This window comes from Octopus sinensis, linkage group LG10 (genome assembly GCF_006345805.1).
Source record: "Octopus sinensis linkage group LG10, ASM634580v1, whole genome shotgun sequence".
Taxonomy (NCBI): domain Eukaryota; kingdom Metazoa; phylum Mollusca; class Cephalopoda; order Octopoda; family Octopodidae; genus Octopus; species Octopus sinensis.
Genome location: NC_043006.1, coordinates 26,596,908 through 26,619,940, shown reverse-complemented (window position 1 = coordinate 26,619,940; position 23,033 = coordinate 26,596,908). Strand labels below are relative to the sequence as shown.

Here is a 23,033-nt window from a genome sequence, read left to right as displayed (position 1 = left end):
CTGCCCCAACTTGCACTACTACTACAACCACCGTGGTCACTGTTGCTACGGCCACAGTGAGAGAATTATAATAATGGAGGTGGGGCGAATTACAATTTCTCAGATCCTTAAACAGTCACTCACGCTGACAGAGATATGTCTTAGGGAAGGAAAAATTTATAAAAAGATTTCTACTCTACGAGCAGATCTAATCCTGATTTGTCAAAAGACTGATGACGTATTACCTCAGTGGTCAAGCTATTGTCACCCTGCTTGGTCGGTTTCTCCACACGATACAGCTATGGGTCAGACCCGATTCTGATTGGTCAAAACATTGATGACGTCTCGTTCTGCTGGACTAGCCACCTAACAGGATGATTGGTCAAAACATTGATGTCGTCTCGTTCTGCTGGACTAGCCACCTAACAGGACACAGTCATGGGTCAGATCTAATTTCGATTCGTCAAAAAAATGATGACGTATTTCTTCCGTGGCCAAACTGTCGTTCCGCTTGGTTGGTTTCCTAACAGGATACAGTTGGGAGTCTTTCCACTATATTCGTTGAGACTGAGTTTTGATTGGTTTGGAACTATATGACGTCAGTGAAAAGTGCAAGTGACAACAGCTGAGCTGATATAAACCCAACAATCACAAAATTCACCAAAATTATGCGAACAGACACCAACCAAAAATCATTACTGTTGCTCCCATTGGAACACAAAGTAAAATCTAAAATGAACTCTCCTTTTCAAGAACATGAATTTTTTATATTTGACTCTATTGAATGTATGTCACAATTATGAACTACTACATCATACTCTTTAAACATATAGCATGGACTCCCTTTATTATATATGAATTTTTTATATTTGACTCTATTGAATATATGTCACAATTATGAACTATTACATCATACTCTTTAAACATATAGCATGAACTCTCTTTATTATATATAATTTTTTTTGATAAGGTTCGTCATTTCAAGAACCGAAACATGTTAAAAATTAAAATTTGTCTAATATAGCAGCATTTTCAAACTTCATTTTTTACAAATATATACCCACTCGTATACGAGCTAATCTTATTATAAATATATATATATATATATATAAGCAATTAAGATTCAAGTAAATTCCAATGAATTTACTTGAATGTGGTACTTAACTTAGATGCACCAGAAAAACTATATGGTGTTAACCATACAGTAATGTGGGGTGATTATATTCTTTCTCGTATATATATATATATATATATATATGCTTTGAAGTGCAAAAAAATTGGCAAAAATAGGCTCAGAGTGAGATGATGAGGGAGGTGGTGGAAAAAAAAGGAGTTTATAAAACTTTGACATACAAGTATGCCCCCAACCCACCTCATCATTTCGAAGGCTGTGGTTTACAAGAAATAAGGAAAATCCCTGAAAAAATTTTCCCCACAAATTTCTTTATAATCATAATCTATGCCATTTGAAAGGGATTTGTATAAATTTACATTAGAAGATACCCATCTTCCTGAAAGTTATGAGGGATGAAACTCAGATCATGTGAATTTTCAAAAAACTTCTCTCCACCCCCTCGGAAAAATTCTTTCTCATAAATCTCTATATTCTCGGAAACCATAGTATCTAAGCGGTACTTGCATAAAATTTTATTAACAAGTGTCCATTTTTCTGGATGTCCTGAGGCAACAAAATCGGTGGTGTATACACCTGTAGTAATGCCCTTTTATTTATACGATTTTTTTCATTTCATGTTTATTTCATTCATTGTTTGCAATGTTCTCTCTTTCACACACACACTGCAATGCTTACAGAAGGGGCTGCTGAATTGAAATCTCTATGTTGCTTTGAGGAGAAGGTAAAACTTGAGAAACTGTTTCTCCCTCTGTTGTTGGACTATCATGATGTTTGTTTAAAAAAGAGAGATTATGACTGTGATAAAATAATGAAAGCAACACTTGTTAAGTAAGTGAGCACTATTATAAAAAGAAATAAGGAGACGTAAAATATAAAAATTGGGAATGAAATGTGAAAATATTATCAAGGGGCTAGCAGAAAACCGCCCAGAAGGAGGTCTTTCTGCTAGTATTTATGAAAGTTTTAAACAAGTACATCTAGCTCTGCATAGTAAATCAAGTACAATTAATGAAAAATACATTCCTTTAATGACAAATCCTGTGAAATGATATAACTTTAAATTTAACACTGAAATATCATGAGGAATAGTTTTTTAATAAAAGAAAAAATACAAGGCAAATTATTCAATTCAACATATTTCAAAAAGAAATATAATTTCCAAGAGAAGCTCCTGATTAAATTTCTGAATGAGTTAAACCTCTCAGCCAGTTAACCCAGGCACCAAACAACTATCCATTACTACGGTGACAAATAAATGAAATACATAATAATTATTTGAACCCAAAGTAAAGGAATACAAAAATGAAGACAAGCAAAAGACATAGATTTCCTTTTATGATAATAACCCCAAAAAAAAAAAAGAAAAAGAAAAATTGAATCTAAAACTATCATTAAGCATGAAGCAATATATCTGTACTTGCATAATTGAAGTAATTACCTAACAGGTTTCACATCAGAATTTTGATATCCAGGAATTCTTTGCCAAGTAAAGAGTAAATTCCACCAAAACCCTCCAACAACAAAATTACCAGTATGCTCATATGACATGGTAGCATAATTTATATTGTCTATTTCTGGACAGACTACAGTAGTGGAATTGGTTTGAATCTGTGAAAGCAGTGGCTCTATCCTGTGAAATTATATAACTTTAAATTTAACACTGAAATATCATGAGGAATAGTTTTTTAATAAAAGAAAAAAATACAAGGCAAATTATTCATTTCAACATATTTCAAAAAGAAACATAATTTCCAAGAGAAGCTCCTGATTAAATTTCTGAACAAGTTAAACCTCTCAGCCAGTTAACCCAGGCACCAAACTATCCATTACTATCCTGTTTCTTTTCTGTTTTTTTCTTTCCAATAATAACACTGTATTCATAAATTGCAGACCTGCCAATATTTTCTTATCACAGTTTCTTCTTTATTTCAAAATATTCTTGTTGAATCTAGCATAATCTTAGAGGGCAAAATGTATCCTTTTCTTTTTCCAGATATATTAAACCATACATAATTAACAAAAGTTGTCATGCACAAAGGTGCATGCAAAATACACCAAAGAAAAACCATATATAAAAAACATATAGAAATACACATATATATACACAGATATACACACGTATATACGTGCATGTTAATGTAGCCATACACAAAAACATGCATATACAGACAAAAACAAGTATACATACATACACACTTTTATGGTATATTTATATTTATGTCTTACATGTATATGTATATACCAAGAGATTTTGTACGCATGCATGTATGCGTACATATATGTATATGTGTGTATTTGTGTATATATTTATGTCTTACATATTTAAGTCTAAATATGTGTATAACCATGTACATGCATCTGTGTATATTGGTGCATATATGTATATTATAGATGGTCTAGTATGCATATATATGGCTGAAAAGAATATTTAAGTAATACAGCATGAAAATTTTAAATTTTAATTTTAATGTATTAATTTACTTATATTTCGTATATGATTATTTACCATACGTATTTGGAATCTGTCCTTCGATTTAAGGTTTTCTTCAATGTTACAATAGGATGAATTTATACTGAATTTATTTTATTCATTGCATGCTTAAGACCATTAGTTGAAAAGACCAATGAAATAAAACCATTTTCAAAGGCGTATCATTTAAACTACTTTTTACGTTTTTGTTTGATTATATCGTCATTTCTGTTCCATTATAACAAAACTGTCTGACAAACAGCAACGTGAAACTCTGAGTACCAGTTTTTGTGATGTTTCTGCTGCTTTCAACATATATATATATATATATATTATATATATATATATAATATATATATATATATATATATATATATATATACATATATATATATATATACACACATATATATTTACATATACATTGGACCTGAAGCATCAGTTGTGGTGTGCAAGAGAGACGATGGCGCTGGTATGATCATGTGGCGAGAATGGATGAAGATAGCTGTGTGAAAAAGTGCCACACCCTAGCAGTTGAGGGAACCTGTGGAAGATTTAGACCCAGAAAAACCTGGGACTAGGTGGTGAAGCACGACCTTCGAACATTGGGCCTCACCGAGGCAATGACTAGTGACTGAGACCTTTGGAAATATGCTGTGCGTGAGAAGATCCAGCTGGACAAGTGAGACCATAACTCGTGGCCTTTACCAGGGATGCAGCCAACCCACTTATGCATACCTTTCCTTCTTTGGACACAAAACTCTGCTTGTGAAGACCTGTTGAGGCAAGTGAAATCGAAATTGAATTCGAAATCAAACCAAATTTGACGACTGAAACCCATGCCAACCTCCCTTCATTGGACACTAAACTCTGCTTGTGAAGACCTTTTGGGGCAAGTGAAATTGGAATCAAAATTGAACCAAATTCGATGATTGGTACCCGTGCCAGTGGAGCACTAACAGCTCCATCTGAGTGGGGTCACTGCCAGAGCGGCTGTCTGGCTTCCGTGCCGGTGGCACGTTAAAACCTCCATTTCAGCGTGATCATTACCAGCATTGCCTTACAAGCATTTGTGCCATGAACAAACATTCGAGTGAGTTCGTTGCCAGTGCCACTGGACTGACTCCTGTGCAGGTGGCACTTAAAAAACACCATTTTGAGCATGGCCGTTGCCAGTACCGCCAGACTGGCCCTCATGCCAGTGGCACGTAAAAGCGCCCACTACACTCTCGGAGTGGTTGGCATTAGTAAGGGCATCCAGCTGTAGAAACTCTGCCAGATCACATTGGGGCCTGGCGCAGCCATCTGGTTCGACAGTCCTCAGTCAAATCATCCAACCCATGCTAGCATGGAAAGCGGATGTTAAATGATGATATATATATATATATATATACATACATACATATATATATATATACATACATACAGATATACATACATATATACATACATACATATATATAATACATACATATATATACATACATATACATACATACATATACATACATATACATACATACATATACATATATACATACATACATACATACATATATATATATACACATATATACATACATACATATATATATATATATATACATATATATATATATATGCTGATGATGGCTGCCCCCTCGTTATTGAGTATGGCCATTGCACAAGGCTTAACTGTCATTGGTGCTGTGATTAAATGTGACTTTTTAGCCCAGCTAAAGTTCTACAATGTCTTGTACAGAATTGGCAGCTAAAACCTTTACCGGCAGTAGCCAGCTCTAGTTGTAACTGGGCTTCATGTACCCTTGCATGTCGTTTAAGTCCTCCTGCCGAATTACACTCTCATCCACATGCCTGACAGATATGATTAGTATGGTGTGTAACACCACCACCAGTGGCCAGGTTGTCACTCATCTGTCTCACTTTATGACTACGATGATGACTCTTGAGTCCAGCTTTACTGAGGCAGGGTCTTGCACAGACACTGCATGTCAGCATTGTAGGAAGACCCTTCCCATCTGGAAGTGTAACAGCGATGCCCTTCCTGACATCCCTCCTTACTTTCTCATGCACAACTTGAGATTTCGCAAAAGTGGCTGTCCCTCGTGCACAATCCTCCACCTGCTACGATCAATAGCTATGCCCTCCCATCATTTTGTTAAAATATTGACACACTAGAATACTTAACAAATGAGAGCCAGAAGTACCAGTATAGCTAAAGTTTTATGCAAAGTAGAATAGTATATATGGTAGGCAAATTCATTATGTAAAAAATAGGCATTGGATCAAGACTAAAAATGTGAAGACTTGTCAATAATTTAGGCAATAACTCAAGAAAATTTTACTGTAATACAACTAATTTTTTTATTATTCTATTTATTGTACTAACTAATTAAGTACTACTATTATTCTTTATAACTTATTTTCAAATTTCTAATTATTAATTAATAATTTAAAAAATGAATTTTTTTAAGTGCAAAAATATTTTAATTGAGTTATTTTTTTATTTTTAATAGAAGTGACAAGTAATAACAAATAGAAGTAATAACTTGTAATAAAATTTTTAGTTTTAATAAAAGCTAATATTTTCTAAATCTAAATATTTTATTTGAAATTTTATCCTTAGCTGCAATATTTTAAGTAAAACTTTTCTTGTTCTGTACTTTACGAGCTGTAATAACTTGTCCTGTACTTTTCCAGGTTTACAAACTTAAGAATATTATTTCTCTTTCTCGCATTTTTCCATGTAATACATATATATATATATATATATCATAAAATCAAAATAAGCAACAGGATATCAAGTAGTGATGCAGAACTGCCATTTCAAGCAGCTTCATTTAATTGAACAATGCAATCATTACATAAATTTAAATGCAGTGCCATCTTCAGCTGCACAAACAAATAAATAGAATTTTAACCAGTCGGACACATTAATATAATTTTTCTCAAATATTTTAACAGAAGAAGATTGAAAAAATTCATGTTGTCACTATTGTAGCTAAGAATAGACTACACTTCCAAGAATCGCATGAAGCCTATTGAGGTCATAATGTTGTAAGGGGCTGTAATTCATTTCTAATTTATTCATCTCTTTATCAACTACTAAGTCTAGGACTAGAAGACTGTGTCTGCTTTGAATAAAGGACAAGAGTGAGTTGACAGCTCATGGCTAGGTATGGTCATAAATATTATCATATGTATCCCTTTTCCTCAGGGAGGAAAGAAGACATTAGGAGTAGTTTCTTGAAAACATTCATCCCCATTCCATGAAGATCCCTCAAATGTTTTGGCAGGTGTTAAATAGCTGTGAGTCCTTGAATCTCAAACTATTGCAGTACAGTCCTCACTCTAGATGAGACAGCTAAGACCTTTGAAACAGTGTAATGATATCCGATTCGGGATCTGGCATAGCTCTCAATCCCAAAGTTTGGTGCCAGCCCCTCCAGTATCTTTCACACATATATCACTGCATAACTCTCTTATCTTCACTCCAGGGAGTTGAGCCATACCTCTTTCAGTCTCTCCCAGTAGCTCAGTTGTTCCATTGATGCAATCTTCCTTGTCTAACATCACTGAACTGCCTCAAGTTCTGCAATTAATCTGACACTGTGGGGTGACCACAGTTGAGAGCAGTAGTCCAAATGGCAAAGGATAAATGTCTTTAATAGGACCAGCATAGTTTTCTGGGTCCTTGTTCTGAAGGTTCTCAGAATCCATCCAGCTATTCGCCTGTGCACTGCCACCAGCTTGGTGATATGCATGTGAAACAAGGCATTATTGCTGTTGTGAAAGGATTCCACCCACCCCCATGTAACTAAAAGTGGACTGACACATTTCTATAAAATAAAACGGTTCACATAGAGCCATTGTCAGAGAGCATTTAACCTCATATTACAGGTTTAACCTCATATAATTGTAGTGTGTTGTGTGAATACTTTCTTTCCTCCTGCTTTGTTAAATTATTTATCCAACATTGAGTTATAAAAGTTACTCATATCAATCCTGAGATCATGCTCCATATGTGATTCTAGGACTGCTGCTCCTTGTGGTCCAAAGTATTGTTGTTACGACTTCTGAGCACCAGTTAGCTGGTAGCAGAGGGTTTGGAATTTGTCTGCATTAAATTGCATGTTGTTTTCCTCAGCCTATTTAAATATGGCATCTACATCTTTCTATAGAAGATTAGCATCAGAAGGTTCCTTGACTGCTTGTACTACTTTTGTGTCGTTGGCATAGCTAGTAAGTGTAGTTGTCTGTATAACTGATTGCATGCCTGAAAGAGCCACCATGAACAGCAGCAGCCCCAGTACAGTTCTCTGAGGCATTCCACTCTCTATTACTGTCTCCTTGGAGAGGGCTCCATTGGCTGACAAAGCCTGGCTTCTGTTTTACGACCACTCACAGAGTTTCCCAACTATGCTGAGTGTCTGTGGCTTGTGACATACCGTCCCATGACCAACCTTATCAAAGGCCTTTCCAAAGTTGAAATATATCACATCCGTGCTTAAATGATTCGTTAATTGCTTCAACAACCATTCATAGTGCTGCAAAAGCTGTGTAAGGCAGCTTCTTCCCGAGTAGAAGCCATGCTGGGTAACAGGAAACAAGTCATTATCTTCAAGGAACGCAATTAGTTTCATCTTGACAATGCTTTCCATGACTTAGCTGGCATGGCTGGTTAGAGAGACAGGTCTAAATTTTTTAGTATCTGTTCTGCTACCTCTCTTATGGATAGGACATGTTAGGCCTTTTTGAAAAGTCTCCCAGTTCTGAGGAAGCTCTGGAAGAGAATCTGAAGTGGTCTTGTTGGAGCCCCATTACATTTCTTTAGGAAGGTTGCTGGGAATTCATCAGAGCCTGTGGCCCATATTACGTCAGTTTCCTCTACTTTGATGTTATCAATGATTGCCATTTCTTTGTGTAGAGCTGTGGTGCCAAAGAACACATTAGGCAGGTTCCCCAATGGAGTGGTGAAAACACTCTTGCATTGCACATTCAGCATTTCACTGATCTCCTGGGAGTCTGCAGTTGGCAAGCCACCCTCCCCAAAAAGTGGCCCTGTCCCACACCACACTGGAGAAGACTTTTTGCACATCTATAGAAGGCTTTAGGGTTTATCTCAACACTTTTGACAGCCCTGGTCTCCTCCTCTAACTCCTTTCCCTGAGAGTCTTTGAATTAATTTTTGATCTCAAGCAATGTTTACCTGAGATAGGATCGCTTGTTATCCTTTAGTGACCCATTCAGATGATTTCAGGTTTTTGCTCACTGTCTCATTAGAATCCTCCTATGCCTGGGCATGACATCTCTTTGCTGGTTTGGCGTTCTTTCTGAAGCAAACTTACTGCATATGTCAGTAATTCCTGATGGACCAGGGGCCCTCTCTGAGTTCATATCCTTAATTGTCTTCTCTATCATACTGCTGTTAAGAAGGATAGATGATCCATCTGTTGGATTCACATTAGGAAACCATCTCCCATTCAATGTTATATTTAGTAGCCTTTCATAACAGCACTTCCATGCAGTTTTCTTTGCAGAATCAATAATTACAAGTGTACCATTATGTGCCCACACATTTCTCTCTCACAACATTATGATTTTCTCTGATACTCTGTCTTGCAATCCGAAACACCTCACACCTGTGGTACTCACACTGTATGACATTAGCATATCTCTTCCTTTCTGCTTCTCCCCTTGGAGATAGCTTCTCTTCTAGCTATTTGGTATATTTCTATGCTACCCCAATTCTTCCAATCCTTCCAAGCCTGTCGCCTCTTCACTTAATGATTCTGTCTATTTCTAGCTACAGCTGTAACCACTCCTATCATAACTATTTTGATTAAATTGTTTCCGAGAATTCATTCTTTGTTGCTTCTCTTACCCCACCACCACTACCACTACCACCACCAACAACCACTTATCCATGACGAAGCATTCTCTACTTTCTTCTCATTGTACATATATGTAGTTACATATATTAGACCAAATGAGATAACGAATCCAAGGCTCAGAGGAGTTTTCAGGACATTTATAATGAAATAGTCCTACAGCTGTTTCTGGGATATTATGGCTATCCTTTCATCTGAGACGGCGTGAGAAAATATTTGAGTTCAAATTATTGTGGAAAAGATAGGGAATATAGAAGGAAATAAGAGAATGAAAGTAGAAACAAGATATATAAAGATATTGTAGTTGCAGTTCCATTATTCGAGGAAAATAGTGTATAGAAGTGGTAAAAAAGTTTCCTGTACATGGTGTGTAAGTTCCACCTGCAGTTCATATTTAGTCATTTCAAAGTATGGAGCTGTGGAATCAGTGTTGCGCTTTTGAAAGGGTTTTGTGGTGTGAATGAAAATTTGAGAATGTATTGGTAGTCTTTATGGATAGGTGGCGGGAGAAGCGATAAAGTATGATCAGAAAGAGGAGAAAGGTCAAATCTAAAACAGGAAGAGAAAATGAGAGGAAGAAAGAGAGAAAAAGAAAAAGGGAGAGAGACAAAATACAAAGAGTGAAAAAAATGAAGAAATGGAAGTGAGAGAGGGAGTGTTAGTTAGTGGCCAAGATAATGTGATGGGAGGATGGGGGGGAGAGGGGGGAGAGGAAGAGATGAGAAGCTAAGGAGTAAAAGAATGTGAGATATGTGAGTAGGAGTGATATGACAGAGCTGCATTAACATTTACAGTCACACGCATGCACGCATATAGATACTTATGTATACATATATACACATATACACACTCATTCATATATATTTGTATATATAAATACATGCACACACACATATGTATACATACACACACACACACATATATTTATATATACCCACATACAAATACAAACAGACATAAAATATCTGCACACATATTTTTATACACACCCACATGTACCCGTTTGTATGTTCATTCATACATGTATTATTAAGTGATTGTGATCCTTAATGTAAGCTGGGGGAGTTAGTTAAAGATGAAAATTTAAAATAGAGACAGGTAGGGTTGTTGGGAAATATCTACAGGGTGTACCACATATCAGAACACACAAACATAAGCATTTTATGTCAGCAGATGTCAAGATGTTAGACATCTTGGAAACATTACTCTCAATCCACAACACATCAGCACACATATCTAAGTTTACATTTTTTTTTTCTTATATCTCATCCAATTAATGCTTACCCAGACATTACTTGCTTAATAATTCTTATAGTTTCTTTATTGAGTGATTGCATCATCAATGCAAAATAACTTTTATAAAAAGAAAAGAACATACTAAATGTACTATTTGAATTGAGAGGAGACAATATCTAAAATCAAAAATATTGATATTCAAATCTAGATAAAAATAATTTGTACCTACCAACCAGGGCTGGCTTCACAATGTGCATCAAGAAAAATAAGAACATCACCAACGGCAGCTTTAGCTCCTGCAATTCTAGCTCGAATTAAACCTGAGCGTTCATTGGTACGTACAATTCTAACAATGTTATCAGGCCAAGTTTCATAAATGTATTGTTTCAATTTGCTGCCAAGTTCTTCTGAAATGTTATAAGAGTATACACAATCTGTTAAGAATCTATGAAATATGGATGAACAATGATTATTAGTGAAAACATTGAGAGAAAAAAGTAGTACAAAGAAAGAATATGAATAACAAGGGTAGAATATCAAGAAGAACTTCAAGAAAGAAAATCAGTACAGTGAGAAAAACATAAATGGAAAACAATCTCTATATTATAAATCTGAAATGCGACAAAAGTTTGTTTGTCTGGTTTTGGCATTGGAACGGGTTAAGTGGCAATAAATGCCATCGGATTCGCTCCAAAATTTACAGGGACATGAAAAAAGGCGAAGATGTGAGTGGGCTAGGTTAGAAATCCCTATCTCAAAAGCTGTGGTTACTAGGGTAAAAAAACCCACACTTTGACAGGTGTATGTCGTTTCTCTCTTTCTCATATCTGCCTGTCTTCCTCCATCTTTCTCTTTCCTCCCTTACCTCCACTTTCTCTCTATAATGACGTTTGACAGCTTCCACTATCTTTCCCCCACCACCTTTGCCAGCTCTGTCACTCTTTCTCCCACATCATCTCTCTTTCTCTCTGTACGTCTGTCTGCACTTTCTCTCTATAACGACGTTTGAGAGCTTTGCCGGCTCTCTGTCACTCTTTCTCCCACCACCTCTCTCACTGTACTTCTGTCTCTATCTATAGTCAAAAAGTGTGACAGTAGCAACAGTTAAAATATTCCCATCTTTTAGAACAGTGAATTATTATCGCCCACCACCATCGCACAACCATAACAGATATTATTAATCAGATATATTGTGTTAATTTATATATGTGTGTATATAAATATATATATAATGTGTATACATATATATGTTTATATATATATAAAGTGTATATATTTGTATATATGTGTGTGTATATATATGTGTGTGTGTGTGTGTGTGTAGACATGTATATATAATGCATATATATGTACATATTTAATGCATATATATATATATATATATATATAAATAATGTGTGCATATGTGATTGGATTCAGCTGAAAATATGCAAGCCTATGTTAAAAGTGCTAGCAAGTTTGCATGGCAACTTTGAATTCGCTCAAATGAAAGGCATCGCCTCAAGGGCAGCGTAGACCCAAATGAAATCAGGTTATAATACCGAAACAATTAAAACAATAATAAACTATTTTAATCCCAAGCAAGGCCCGGTATATCTGTCTAATCTATAAAATGAAGAAGGCGAATGTTGATACAAATTGGATTTTTAAGTAAAAAAAGGTCTAAATGGGGCTGGAAGGGGATTAAAATTTACAGGAGGGCATAACTTGAGGTGGGAAATTGATTGGGAGACGTTTTTGGTGGTTGCAGTGGTGTGAAAACTGGGATTTTATTGATTTGGGGGGAGACTTGGGGGTCTAGATCAGACACCTTTTGCCCGATTTCAATCAAATTATCAACATGGTAAAGTGGAAGCAGATTTGTAATTTAAATGCGGAAATCTAATTTTTTATAAATGGGAGAGAGAGAGATAGAGAAAGATAAAGAGTAAGAGAAAGCGAGGGAGAGTCCGAAAGAAAGGAAGAGTGAGAGAAAGGGAAAGTGAGAAAGGAGAGAGAAACAAAGAGGGAGAATGTGGTGATAAGAAACAGAAAGGAAGCAACAGAAAGTAACAACGATATCCTCCCCCACACGTAGAGCAGGACACCTTACACTAGTCAGCATCTATAAAGCTGAAATGCAAAAAGTTTGTTTGTCTCATTTCAGGATTAAGGGGCACTAGATGGGGTTGGATTGGCTCCAAAATTTACAGGGACATGTAAAAAGAGGCGAGGAAGTGAGTGGACTAGGTTAGAAACCCCTATCTCAAAAGCTGTGGTTACTAGGGCAACAAAACCCACACTTTAACAAGTGTTTGTCATTTCTCTCTTTCGTATATCACCCTGTCCTCCTCCGTCTCTCTTTCTCCTTCTTTCCCTGCACTTTCTCTCTATAACAACATTTGACAGCTTCGCCATCTCTCTGTCACTCTTTCTCTCACCACCTCTCTCACTACGTTTGTCTGTATCTATAGAGAGAAAGCGTTGACAGTTGCAAAAGTTTAAATCTTCTAAAAGACCTGTGGCGGGAAGATTTAAACTTTTGCAACTGTCAACGCTTTCTTTTAGAACGGTGAATTATTACGTTGATACAAATTGGATTTTTATGTGAAAAGGGGTCTAAATGGGGCTGGAAGGGAATTAAAATTTACAGGAAGGGGTGTTTAGGAATTCTGTTACATCAAGCTAAAAAATTTTCGCCAACCTTTAAATCATCAATGTGTTGCCGTCTGTCATGAAGAAGCTTTGAATGCCTGCCATGGTGAGTCTACTGTCGTGAGAAAGAATCACTTCAAAACTTAGTATTTAGAAATTTTCTTTTACATCAAGTTCAAAATTTTGCGCCAGCCATTAAACTGCCAGTACGTTGCTGTCCGTTGTTAAGAAGTTTTGAATGCCAGCCATGTTGAGTCTATCCCTTCAAATTTTGGTTTCCAATATTTTTTAAATTTTTATTCAGCTCGCAAGTTCATCTGTCCCTTTTAAATGTTAGTGTTTTGTTGTCCGCCTTGAAGCAGACTTTTCCATTGTCACTGCCTAATATTTATGATTGATCTTTCAAAATATTTTGTTTCTCAACTTACTCAAGATCTTTTGTCTTTATAAATGGGAGAAAGATAGAGAGTAAGAGAAAGTGAGGGAGAGTCCGAGAGAAAGGAAGAGTAAGAGAGTGGGAAAGTGAGAGAGAAAGGAGAGAAAAACAAAGAGGGAGAATGTGGTGATAAGAAACAGAAAGGAAGCAACAGAAAATAACAACCATACCCTCACCTGCACATAGAGCGGGTCACCTTAAGCTAGTTCTTAATATAATAAATTTCCAAAAATGTCAGAGACAATGTGGTATTCCTATAACATGTCATTAAAAGTAAACAACTGAACCTTATAACAGAGAAATAGATAGATCCTGTTTTCACTGAGACATTTTGAGATACAGAATTAAGCCTCTAAACAGTTGCCATAACAGTAAAGTGCAACTTCTTCCTCTGGTTCATCCTGATGCACTTAAGGTAATCTTTGATATAAATAATGAGCAAGCTTTGTGGTAAATAATAATTTCAGGAAAAAAAAAGCTGAAATTATAATTGTACATTTTCCTTTGTTTGATTTGGACAAACATACCAATCTTTAAATATTCCCACCACAAGTCTTTTAGAACGGTGAATTATTACGTTGATACAAATTGGATTTTTATGTGAAAAGCGGTCTAAATGGGGCTGGAAGGGAATTAAAATTTACAGGAGGGGGTGAAAATGTACCCTGGCTGGTTTTACATTATTGAATAGGGATATAGTGAGCCACACACAGACCAATAGGGAAGGCTTTGAAACAATTAATTTCAATCATACTATGTCATGAACTAGGAGAAGACTGCAGAAGTCAACCACGTAAAGAAAGAAGAGGCAAAAAGCTATATGGAGTGAGTACAGCTATTCGATGTTTTAAAACTAGTTTTACAGAAACTATTTTCAAATTCCCATTTTTTCCATACATTAACTTGTGTAGGCTGAACTATGTAAAATATTAGAGAAAGAAACCTCACTGTTTCTTGCAATACATACCAATATGTATATCAAAAGCAAAAGTTTTTCAGGGACCGTTAAAATACTATTGTGGATCCCTAATTTACTATTTTGTTGCATGGACCCCACAAAATCTTGTATGGACCCTGTTTGAGAACCACTGAGCCAACAGAACACATCCTGAATAACTTTTACAAATAAGCCCATTCAAAACATCTTACACACATACACAAGAAAAAATTATGTAAGCAAAAATAAAAGCGCAGACATGACTGTGTGGTAAGAAGCTTACTTCCCAACCACATGGTTCCAGGTTCTATTGCACTGCATGACACTTTGGGCAAGAGTCTTCTACTATAGCCTTGGGAGTGATTTGGTACACGGAAACTAAAAGAAGCCTGTCATATATGTCTGGTAGTGTCGGCTATAGCCTAGTCACCCGTATAGTTAATCAGGTGATACACAAAGGAGTCATACCCAATGACTGGTGTAGCAGCATAATAGTCAACTGCTACAAAGGTAAAGGTGACGCCCTCAGAGGCAAGAAAAGAGAAAGACACATACTATAGAGAGAGTGTGTAAAGACGTCGTACAAGGTAAGGATGTGTGGTATACATAGGAGTGGGGGTACGTAAACGCCGCAATAATATATGTATAGAATTTAATATAAAATATAAATTACAAAGTGGGACAAGAACGCAAAAACACACAAGGAGACGACACAAAAAACCGATGGGTCACTCGAAGCGTTTTTTATTTCTGTTTTATATATAATTTTGTTTCTTGTATTTACATTCGTGTGGCATCCTGTCTTTGTTCCGTATACATTCGACCCTCTTTCCAAGAATCCAATGCCTGTGGCTTGGATTTTCCTTGGGGCTGGCCGGATCGGAGTGATATCGAGATTAAACAGCCGAAATCACTAAGATGATCCGGTTCCCGACTGAAGATTAGAGGCTTCGAGTGACCCGTCGGATTTTTGTGTCGTCTCCTTGTGTGTTTTTGCGATCTTGTCCCACTTTGTAATTTATATTTTATATTAAATTCTATACATATATATATATATATATATATATATATATATATATATACATACATACAGGGTGTCCATAAAGTTACGGTGCAATTTAAAATACTTGTATCTTTCTGACTATATAGAAAAAAATTAATCTGTAAAAAGGATAAGAAAGAAGAAGGACCTAAAGATTTTATTCATCTTATTAATTTTCAATATGTCCACCATCATTACTAATATAAAGAGAAATATAATTCTATAGTTCACAGAAAGCATTTTCCAGCTGATTTTCAGTAACACTTCAATCACATCAGTTATCCTTGCTTTGAAGTCTTCTAAAGATTGAGGCTTAGTGGAATAAACAATACTTTTCATATGTTCCCATAAAAAGAAATCCAATGGAGTCAAATCTGGTGAACATAGAAGCCAAAATAATGGTCCCCTTCTTCCAATCCCTCTATTAGGGAATTTCTCATTTAGAAACTGCCTAACTTGCAGAACAAAGTGACAAAGTGCACCGCCTTGTTTAAAAAACTGCGTTCTCTATCAGTTCTAATTGTTCAAGCTTAGGAATGAAGTAATTTTGTAGCATTGCACTATGACTTTATGGACACCCTGTATATGTGCATGCGTGTGTGTGTGTGTGTGTGTGTCTGCACATGTGTGTCATTGTTTCTGTGTTTGTCTCTCACCACTGCTTGACAACCGGTGTCAGAGTGTTTGCATCCCCATAACTTTGCAGTTTGGCCAAAGAGACCGATAGAATAAGTACCAGGATTAAAAAATAAGTACTGGGGTTAATTCATCCGACTAAACAGAAATTTAAGGCAGTGCCCAGGCATAGCTGCTATCTAATGACTAAAACAAGATAAACATGCACACTTCTTATTTCTCTTCCAACAAGTGATGCTGCCAAAAACATTACTCCCTTCATCATCTCACACCACAACTTTCATTGTTATTCCACTCCGATTCTTGCAGATGCAGACCATCACTATTCATTAGGCCATTTACATGAATGCAATTTATTAATCAAGTAGAATGGTTAAAAAAAAAATGAAAACAAAAAAAAACCACTAACCTTTTGTACTGCTATCATCAACTAAAATAACTTCTTTTAAATATTCAGGTGGGGACCTATTTATAACACTATGAACAGTTCTAACAAGAGGAGAAAATGGTTCGTTGTAATAGATGATTATCACACTGGCAGAAGGAAGGTTTTTAGGGTACCAAATACTTTTGCATCTGAAAAAAAAAAAAGGAAAATTAATGATAAAAAGAGTTGTTTAAAACAAAATATAATTATTATATATTATTAATGTCATAAGAATTTATAAACTTAGAGAGAGCATGAAATAATTCATGTAGGTTGAGATTCATTGGCAGCCTTTGACTTTTTCTTCACCCAATATTTACATCCTGTAGTTTTATTTGCACTGAGATCCATTATTCAAAAAAAAAAAAGAATTCTTTCACTATATTTTATATTATCCTATTGAATCTATTTTTCATTCATATGATACACTATATTTTTTACCTGATACAGTGACATATATACATATATAAGTATATACACATGCATATATATATATATATATATATATATATATATATATACATATCTGCATATATATATATGTGTATATACATATATACATATGTACACATGCATATATACATATGCATATATACATATATACATATGTACACATGCATATATACATATGCATATATACATATATACATATGTACACATGCATATATACATATATACATATGTACACATGCATATATACATATGCATATATACATATATACATATGTACACATGCATATATACATATGCATATATACATATATATATATATATACATCATATACATATGTACACATACATATATATATATTATACATTTGCATATATGCATATATATATACATATACAAATATACATATGCATATGCACATACATATACACAGTAATTCAAAATTCCATAAATACAATCTGTAATTTTGTATTCACTCGAATGGAAAAATGTGTTGCTCACGAAGGACTTCAGTTTCAATAATTTTCATGATGATTCATATTTAGATGTTTTTATTACATTCATTTAGTTGTTAAACATAAATAAATCTTGGAACTAAATGGATTTGATTTATAGTCAAGTGACTTTCGGCCAACCTTATATATATATATATATATTTGGGTTATGACTTTTTCACAACCTAATAAAACCTATACTATAATTTGATGAATAATTTCATAGAAGTCAGGAAACTAACATTTACTTTGGTTTATTTGAAAAAAAAACCTCACATGCAACTTAAGAAATCAATCACTATATTTCACCCAAATCATACAAAATTCTAGTGGTGGTGGTGGGGGGGGGGGGTCCATAATGCCTGCTCAGGTTTTCACCAAACTTGGAGTGCTGACTCTATGCAATGCAGAAATAATATATCTGAAATTTCAGTTTTCTAGTTGAAGTAGTTTCTTAGTTATGGGCTTTTTAAACTATAATCACTCAGTGGCACTAGATTCACACTTCAGTATTTCTGCTGCCTAAATCCTTGCAAATGCAAGAGAGATGTGGAATAACAGTATATTTACACATTTTTAAGATTACTGAATTGAAAACATTCTATGCAAAGTTTCAAAACTTGGCTATTTTAAAGAGGCTACTACAAGCATCGAACTCTCTCATGCACCAAATGGCAGTTGCTAAAAAGCTCTCGTGAAGTAAAACCAAGTAGCAACACCAAATGGCGGTGCCCCAGCATGGCCACAACTCATGAGCTGAAACTAGAATCAATCAATCAATCAATCATATATATATATATGATTTTGATTTGATTTTTCCAGTTTTCAGCTTATGAGCTGTGGCCATGCTGGGGGCACCGCATTGGGGTTGCTACTTAGTTTCACTTCATGAAGGCTTTCTAGCAGCTGCTATTTGGTGCATTGAGAGAGTTCGATGCAGCTGCCCTCATCTGCCCTCCTGCCGTGAAGTTGGTTCATCTGGGACACCTGACAGGAAGAGATCCAGCTTCATTTTAAAGACATCTGTATCCACCCATGCAGGTCTCTCAGGTTCTTCGGGAGGATATCACAGAAATCTTGTCCTACATTGATGGCAAGTTGGAGTCCTAGGCACCAAGCAGTGGCGCCCAGTTCTGGCATTTGCGTAACTCTCGATGCCAAAGTTCAGGACACTTCCCTCCAGGATCTTCCAGATGTATATTATGGCATATCTTTCCCGCCTACGCTCCAGGGAATATAATTTTAATTTCCTGAGTCTTTCCCAGTAGCTGACATTCTGCATAGAGGCTATCTTCTTCGTGTAGCTACGTTGAATCGCTCGAGCTCTGTGATCAACTTGACACGGGATGGTGACCATACTGAGAGCAGTAGTCAAAGTGGCTTAGGACAAGTGTCCTCCAAAGGACCATCATGGTTTCTTGTTCTCTTGTTCTAAGGTTCTGAGGATCCATCCGGCCAGTCGTCACATTTCATTGCCAATTTAGCAACATGTACACGAAAGGTCGCGTCATCACTCATGTAAATACCTAGGTCACGCACTGATTGTGCCTCGGGATTGCTATTCCTCAGGGTCCAGTGTATTCATTGGGTATTGCATTTAGTTTTGCATGCTGATAGTATAGAGCTTGAAACTTTTCAGCATTGAACTGCATGTTTCTTTTTGGCCCACTTGTAATTTTGTATAGCTCACATTGCAGGTGTTTAGTGTCCTCAGGGTTCTGTATTGCCTGTGAAACTTTTGTATCATCTGCATAAACTTGTGATCGTGGCTCTCTGCGTGGCTGAGGGCATGTCTGAGAGGGCCATATGAACAGTAGTGGTCCCAGAACAGTGCCCCCTGCGGAAACACGCTACTTTGCGTGTAAATGGAAGTGGCCCATTGGCCACTACAACTGACTTCTATATATATATATATATATATAATATATATATATACATATATATATATACATATATATATATACATACATAGATTACATACATATTATATACATATTATATACATATATATATATATATATATACACATATATATACACAAATATATAACACATATATATGTTTAACACACAATATATATATATATACACATAATATATATATCACACATATATCTATATATACACATATATCTATATATACATATATATATATAATACATATATACATATACATATATATATAATATATGTATATATACATAAATATACTACATATAGAGATAGATATACATATATGTTATATACATACATATATACATACATATAATATATATATACACATATACATATATATTATACATGTACATATATATACATATATGTATATATATACATATATATATATATATATACATGTACATATATATACATATACATATATATATACATGTACATATATATAATACATATATGTAATATATACATATTATATACATATTATATATAACATGTACATATATATACATTACATCTATGTATAGATATACATATATATATACATATTATATATATACATATACATATATGTATATATATAATATATATATACATATATGTATATATAACATATATATATACATATATATATACATATATAATATACATATACATATATATATACATATATATATATACATATACATATATGTATATATATACATATATATATATTATATATATATATACATATATATATACTAGCAGTACACCCGGCGTGCTCAGGTTGTAGGGGAAAAACTATAAAGCATTTTAGAGAGTTATAGCCAAAAAATAGCAAAAAAATGGGAAAAAATGATGGTAAATATTTTTTAGTTAAAAAAGGTGGAGTTGCGTCCCCTAGACAGTTTGCGGTTGTGTTTCTGATTCTCGAACCATGTCGAATTTATCGATTTTTTTCAGAAATGGGGGAACTTTTCAAAATTTTCGCTGCGTTAGTTTTGAATTATGACATTGGGCTATGGGTGTGTCAAGTTTCATCAGAATCGGTTGAAAGCCGTGGTCAGGTGAGGGTACAAGCAAACAGACACACAGAAACACGCACAGACAAACTGCCGTTTATATAGAGAGAGATACATATATAGATATATACATATATATACATATATATACATATATATAAACATTATATATACATAAATACATATAGATATACATATATATACATATATATATATATACATATATATATATACATATATAATATACATATATGTATATATATACATATATACATTATACATATACATAATACATAACTATATACATATACATATATACATATACATATATACAGATAACATATATACATATACATATATACAATATATAGATATACATATACATATATACATTAACAATTATACATATATACATATAAATATATATATAACATATATATATACATATATGTATATACATATATACTATATATATACATATATGTATATACATATATACAATGATTATACACATATATATATATACATATATATATACACATATATATATACACATATATATATATACATATATTATTTAAACTATATATATATACATATATATATACACATATATATTACTATAAATATATATATACACATTATATATACATAGTATATATATACATATATATACACATATATATATACACATATATATATACACATATATATATACACATATATATACATATATGTATATACATATATATATATACATATGTATATACATATGTATATACATATGTATATACATATATATATATATACATATGTATATATATACATATGTATATACATACATATGTATATACATATATATGATTGATTGATTGATTGATTGATTCTAGTTTCAGCTTATGAGCTGTGGCCATGCTGGGGCACCGCCATTTGGTGTTGCTACTTGGTTTCACTTCATGGAGGCTTTCTAGCAACTGCTATTTGGTGCATGAGAGAGTTCGATGCAGCTGCCCTCTCGCCCCTCCTGCCGTGAAGTTGGTTCATCTGGGACACCTGACAGGAAGAGATCCAGCTTCATTTTAAAGACATCTGTATCCACCCCATGCAGGTCTCTCAGGATCTTCGGGAGGATATTGAAGAGCTGTGGGCCTCGGAAGCCCAGGCTATCACAGAATCTTGTCCTACATCTTGATGGCAGGTTTGGAGTCCAGGCACCACGCAGTGGCGCCCAGTTCTGGCATTTGCGTAACTCTCGATGCCAAAGTTCAGGACACTTCCCCAGGATCTTCAGATGTATATTATGGCATATCTTTCCCGCCTACGCTCCAGGGAAATAATTTTAATCTCTTGAGTCTTTCCCAGTAGCTTACATTCTGCATAGAGGCTATCTTCTTTGTGTAGCTTCGTTGGGTCGCCTCAAGTTCTGTGATCAACTTGACACTGGATGGTGACCATAGCTGAGAGCAATAGTCAAAGTGGCTTAGGACAAGTGTCTTCAGAGGACCATCATGGTTTCTTGTTCTCTTGTTCTAAAGGTTCTAAGAATCCATCAGCCAGCCGTCTACATTTCAGTGTCAGTTTAGCAACATGTACAGAAAGGTCGCGTCATCACTCATGTGAATACCCAGGTCACGCACTGATTGTGCCTCTGGGATTGCAATCCCTCGGGTCCAGTGTATTCATTGGGTATTGCATTCAGTTTTGCATGCTGATAGTATAAAGCTTGAAACTTTCCAGCATTGAACTGCATGCTATTCTTTTCAGCCCACTTGTATATTCGTCCAGCTCACATTGCAGGTGTTTAGTGTCCTCAGGGTTCTGTATGCCTGTGAAACTTTTGTTCATCTGCATAACTTGTGATCGTGGCTCTCTGCGTGGCTGAGGGCATGTCTGAGAGGGCCATTATGAACAGTAGTGGTCCCAGAACAGTGCCCTGCGGAAACACCGCTCACTATTTGTGTGTTAAGGAGGTGGCCCCATTGGCTACTACCACCTGACTTCTATCCTTCAGAAAGTCATGAAGCCATTCTCCCAGTTTTCCAACTATGTTGAGATCACGCAGTTTGTGACATATCATTCCATGATCGACTTATCAAAGGCCTTTGCAAAGTCGAGATATATCATTCCACATTTGAGTGTGAGCAGCCGTTTCAGCACCCAGTCATAGTGTTGTAGGAGTTAGGTTAAACAGCTTCTCCCTGGTCGGAAAACCATGTTGGGTGTCGGGCAGCAAGTCATTCTCTTCAAGGAAGGTGGTCAGCTTCCTTCTGACTATTCGTTCCATGACCTTGCTGATGTGTGAGGTC

General features: G+C 35.0%; 1 protein-coding gene across 3 annotated transcripts in view; it reads right to left on the bottom strand.

The window, feature by feature from the left end:
• The window catches only part of LOC115216642 (probable N-acetylgalactosaminyltransferase 9), a 109,782-nt gene that overhangs the window by 63,208 nt on the left and 23,541 nt on the right, over positions 1 to 23,033 (bottom strand). For 2 of the 3 annotated variants that reach the window (XM_029786129.2, XM_029786130.2), the window contains exons 2-4: positions 16,806 to 16,972; positions 10,941 to 11,118; positions 2,553 to 2,744 (exon numbers count right to left, since the gene is read on the bottom strand). In XM_029786129.2, the coding sequence (XP_029641989.1) occupies positions 2,553 to 2,744; positions 10,941 to 11,118; positions 16,806 to 16,972 (537 nt within the window). The remainder of the gene's footprint in view (positions 1 to 2,552; positions 2,745 to 10,940; positions 11,119 to 16,805; positions 16,973 to 23,033) is intronic. The other variant, XM_029786131.2, reaches the window with a different exon arrangement.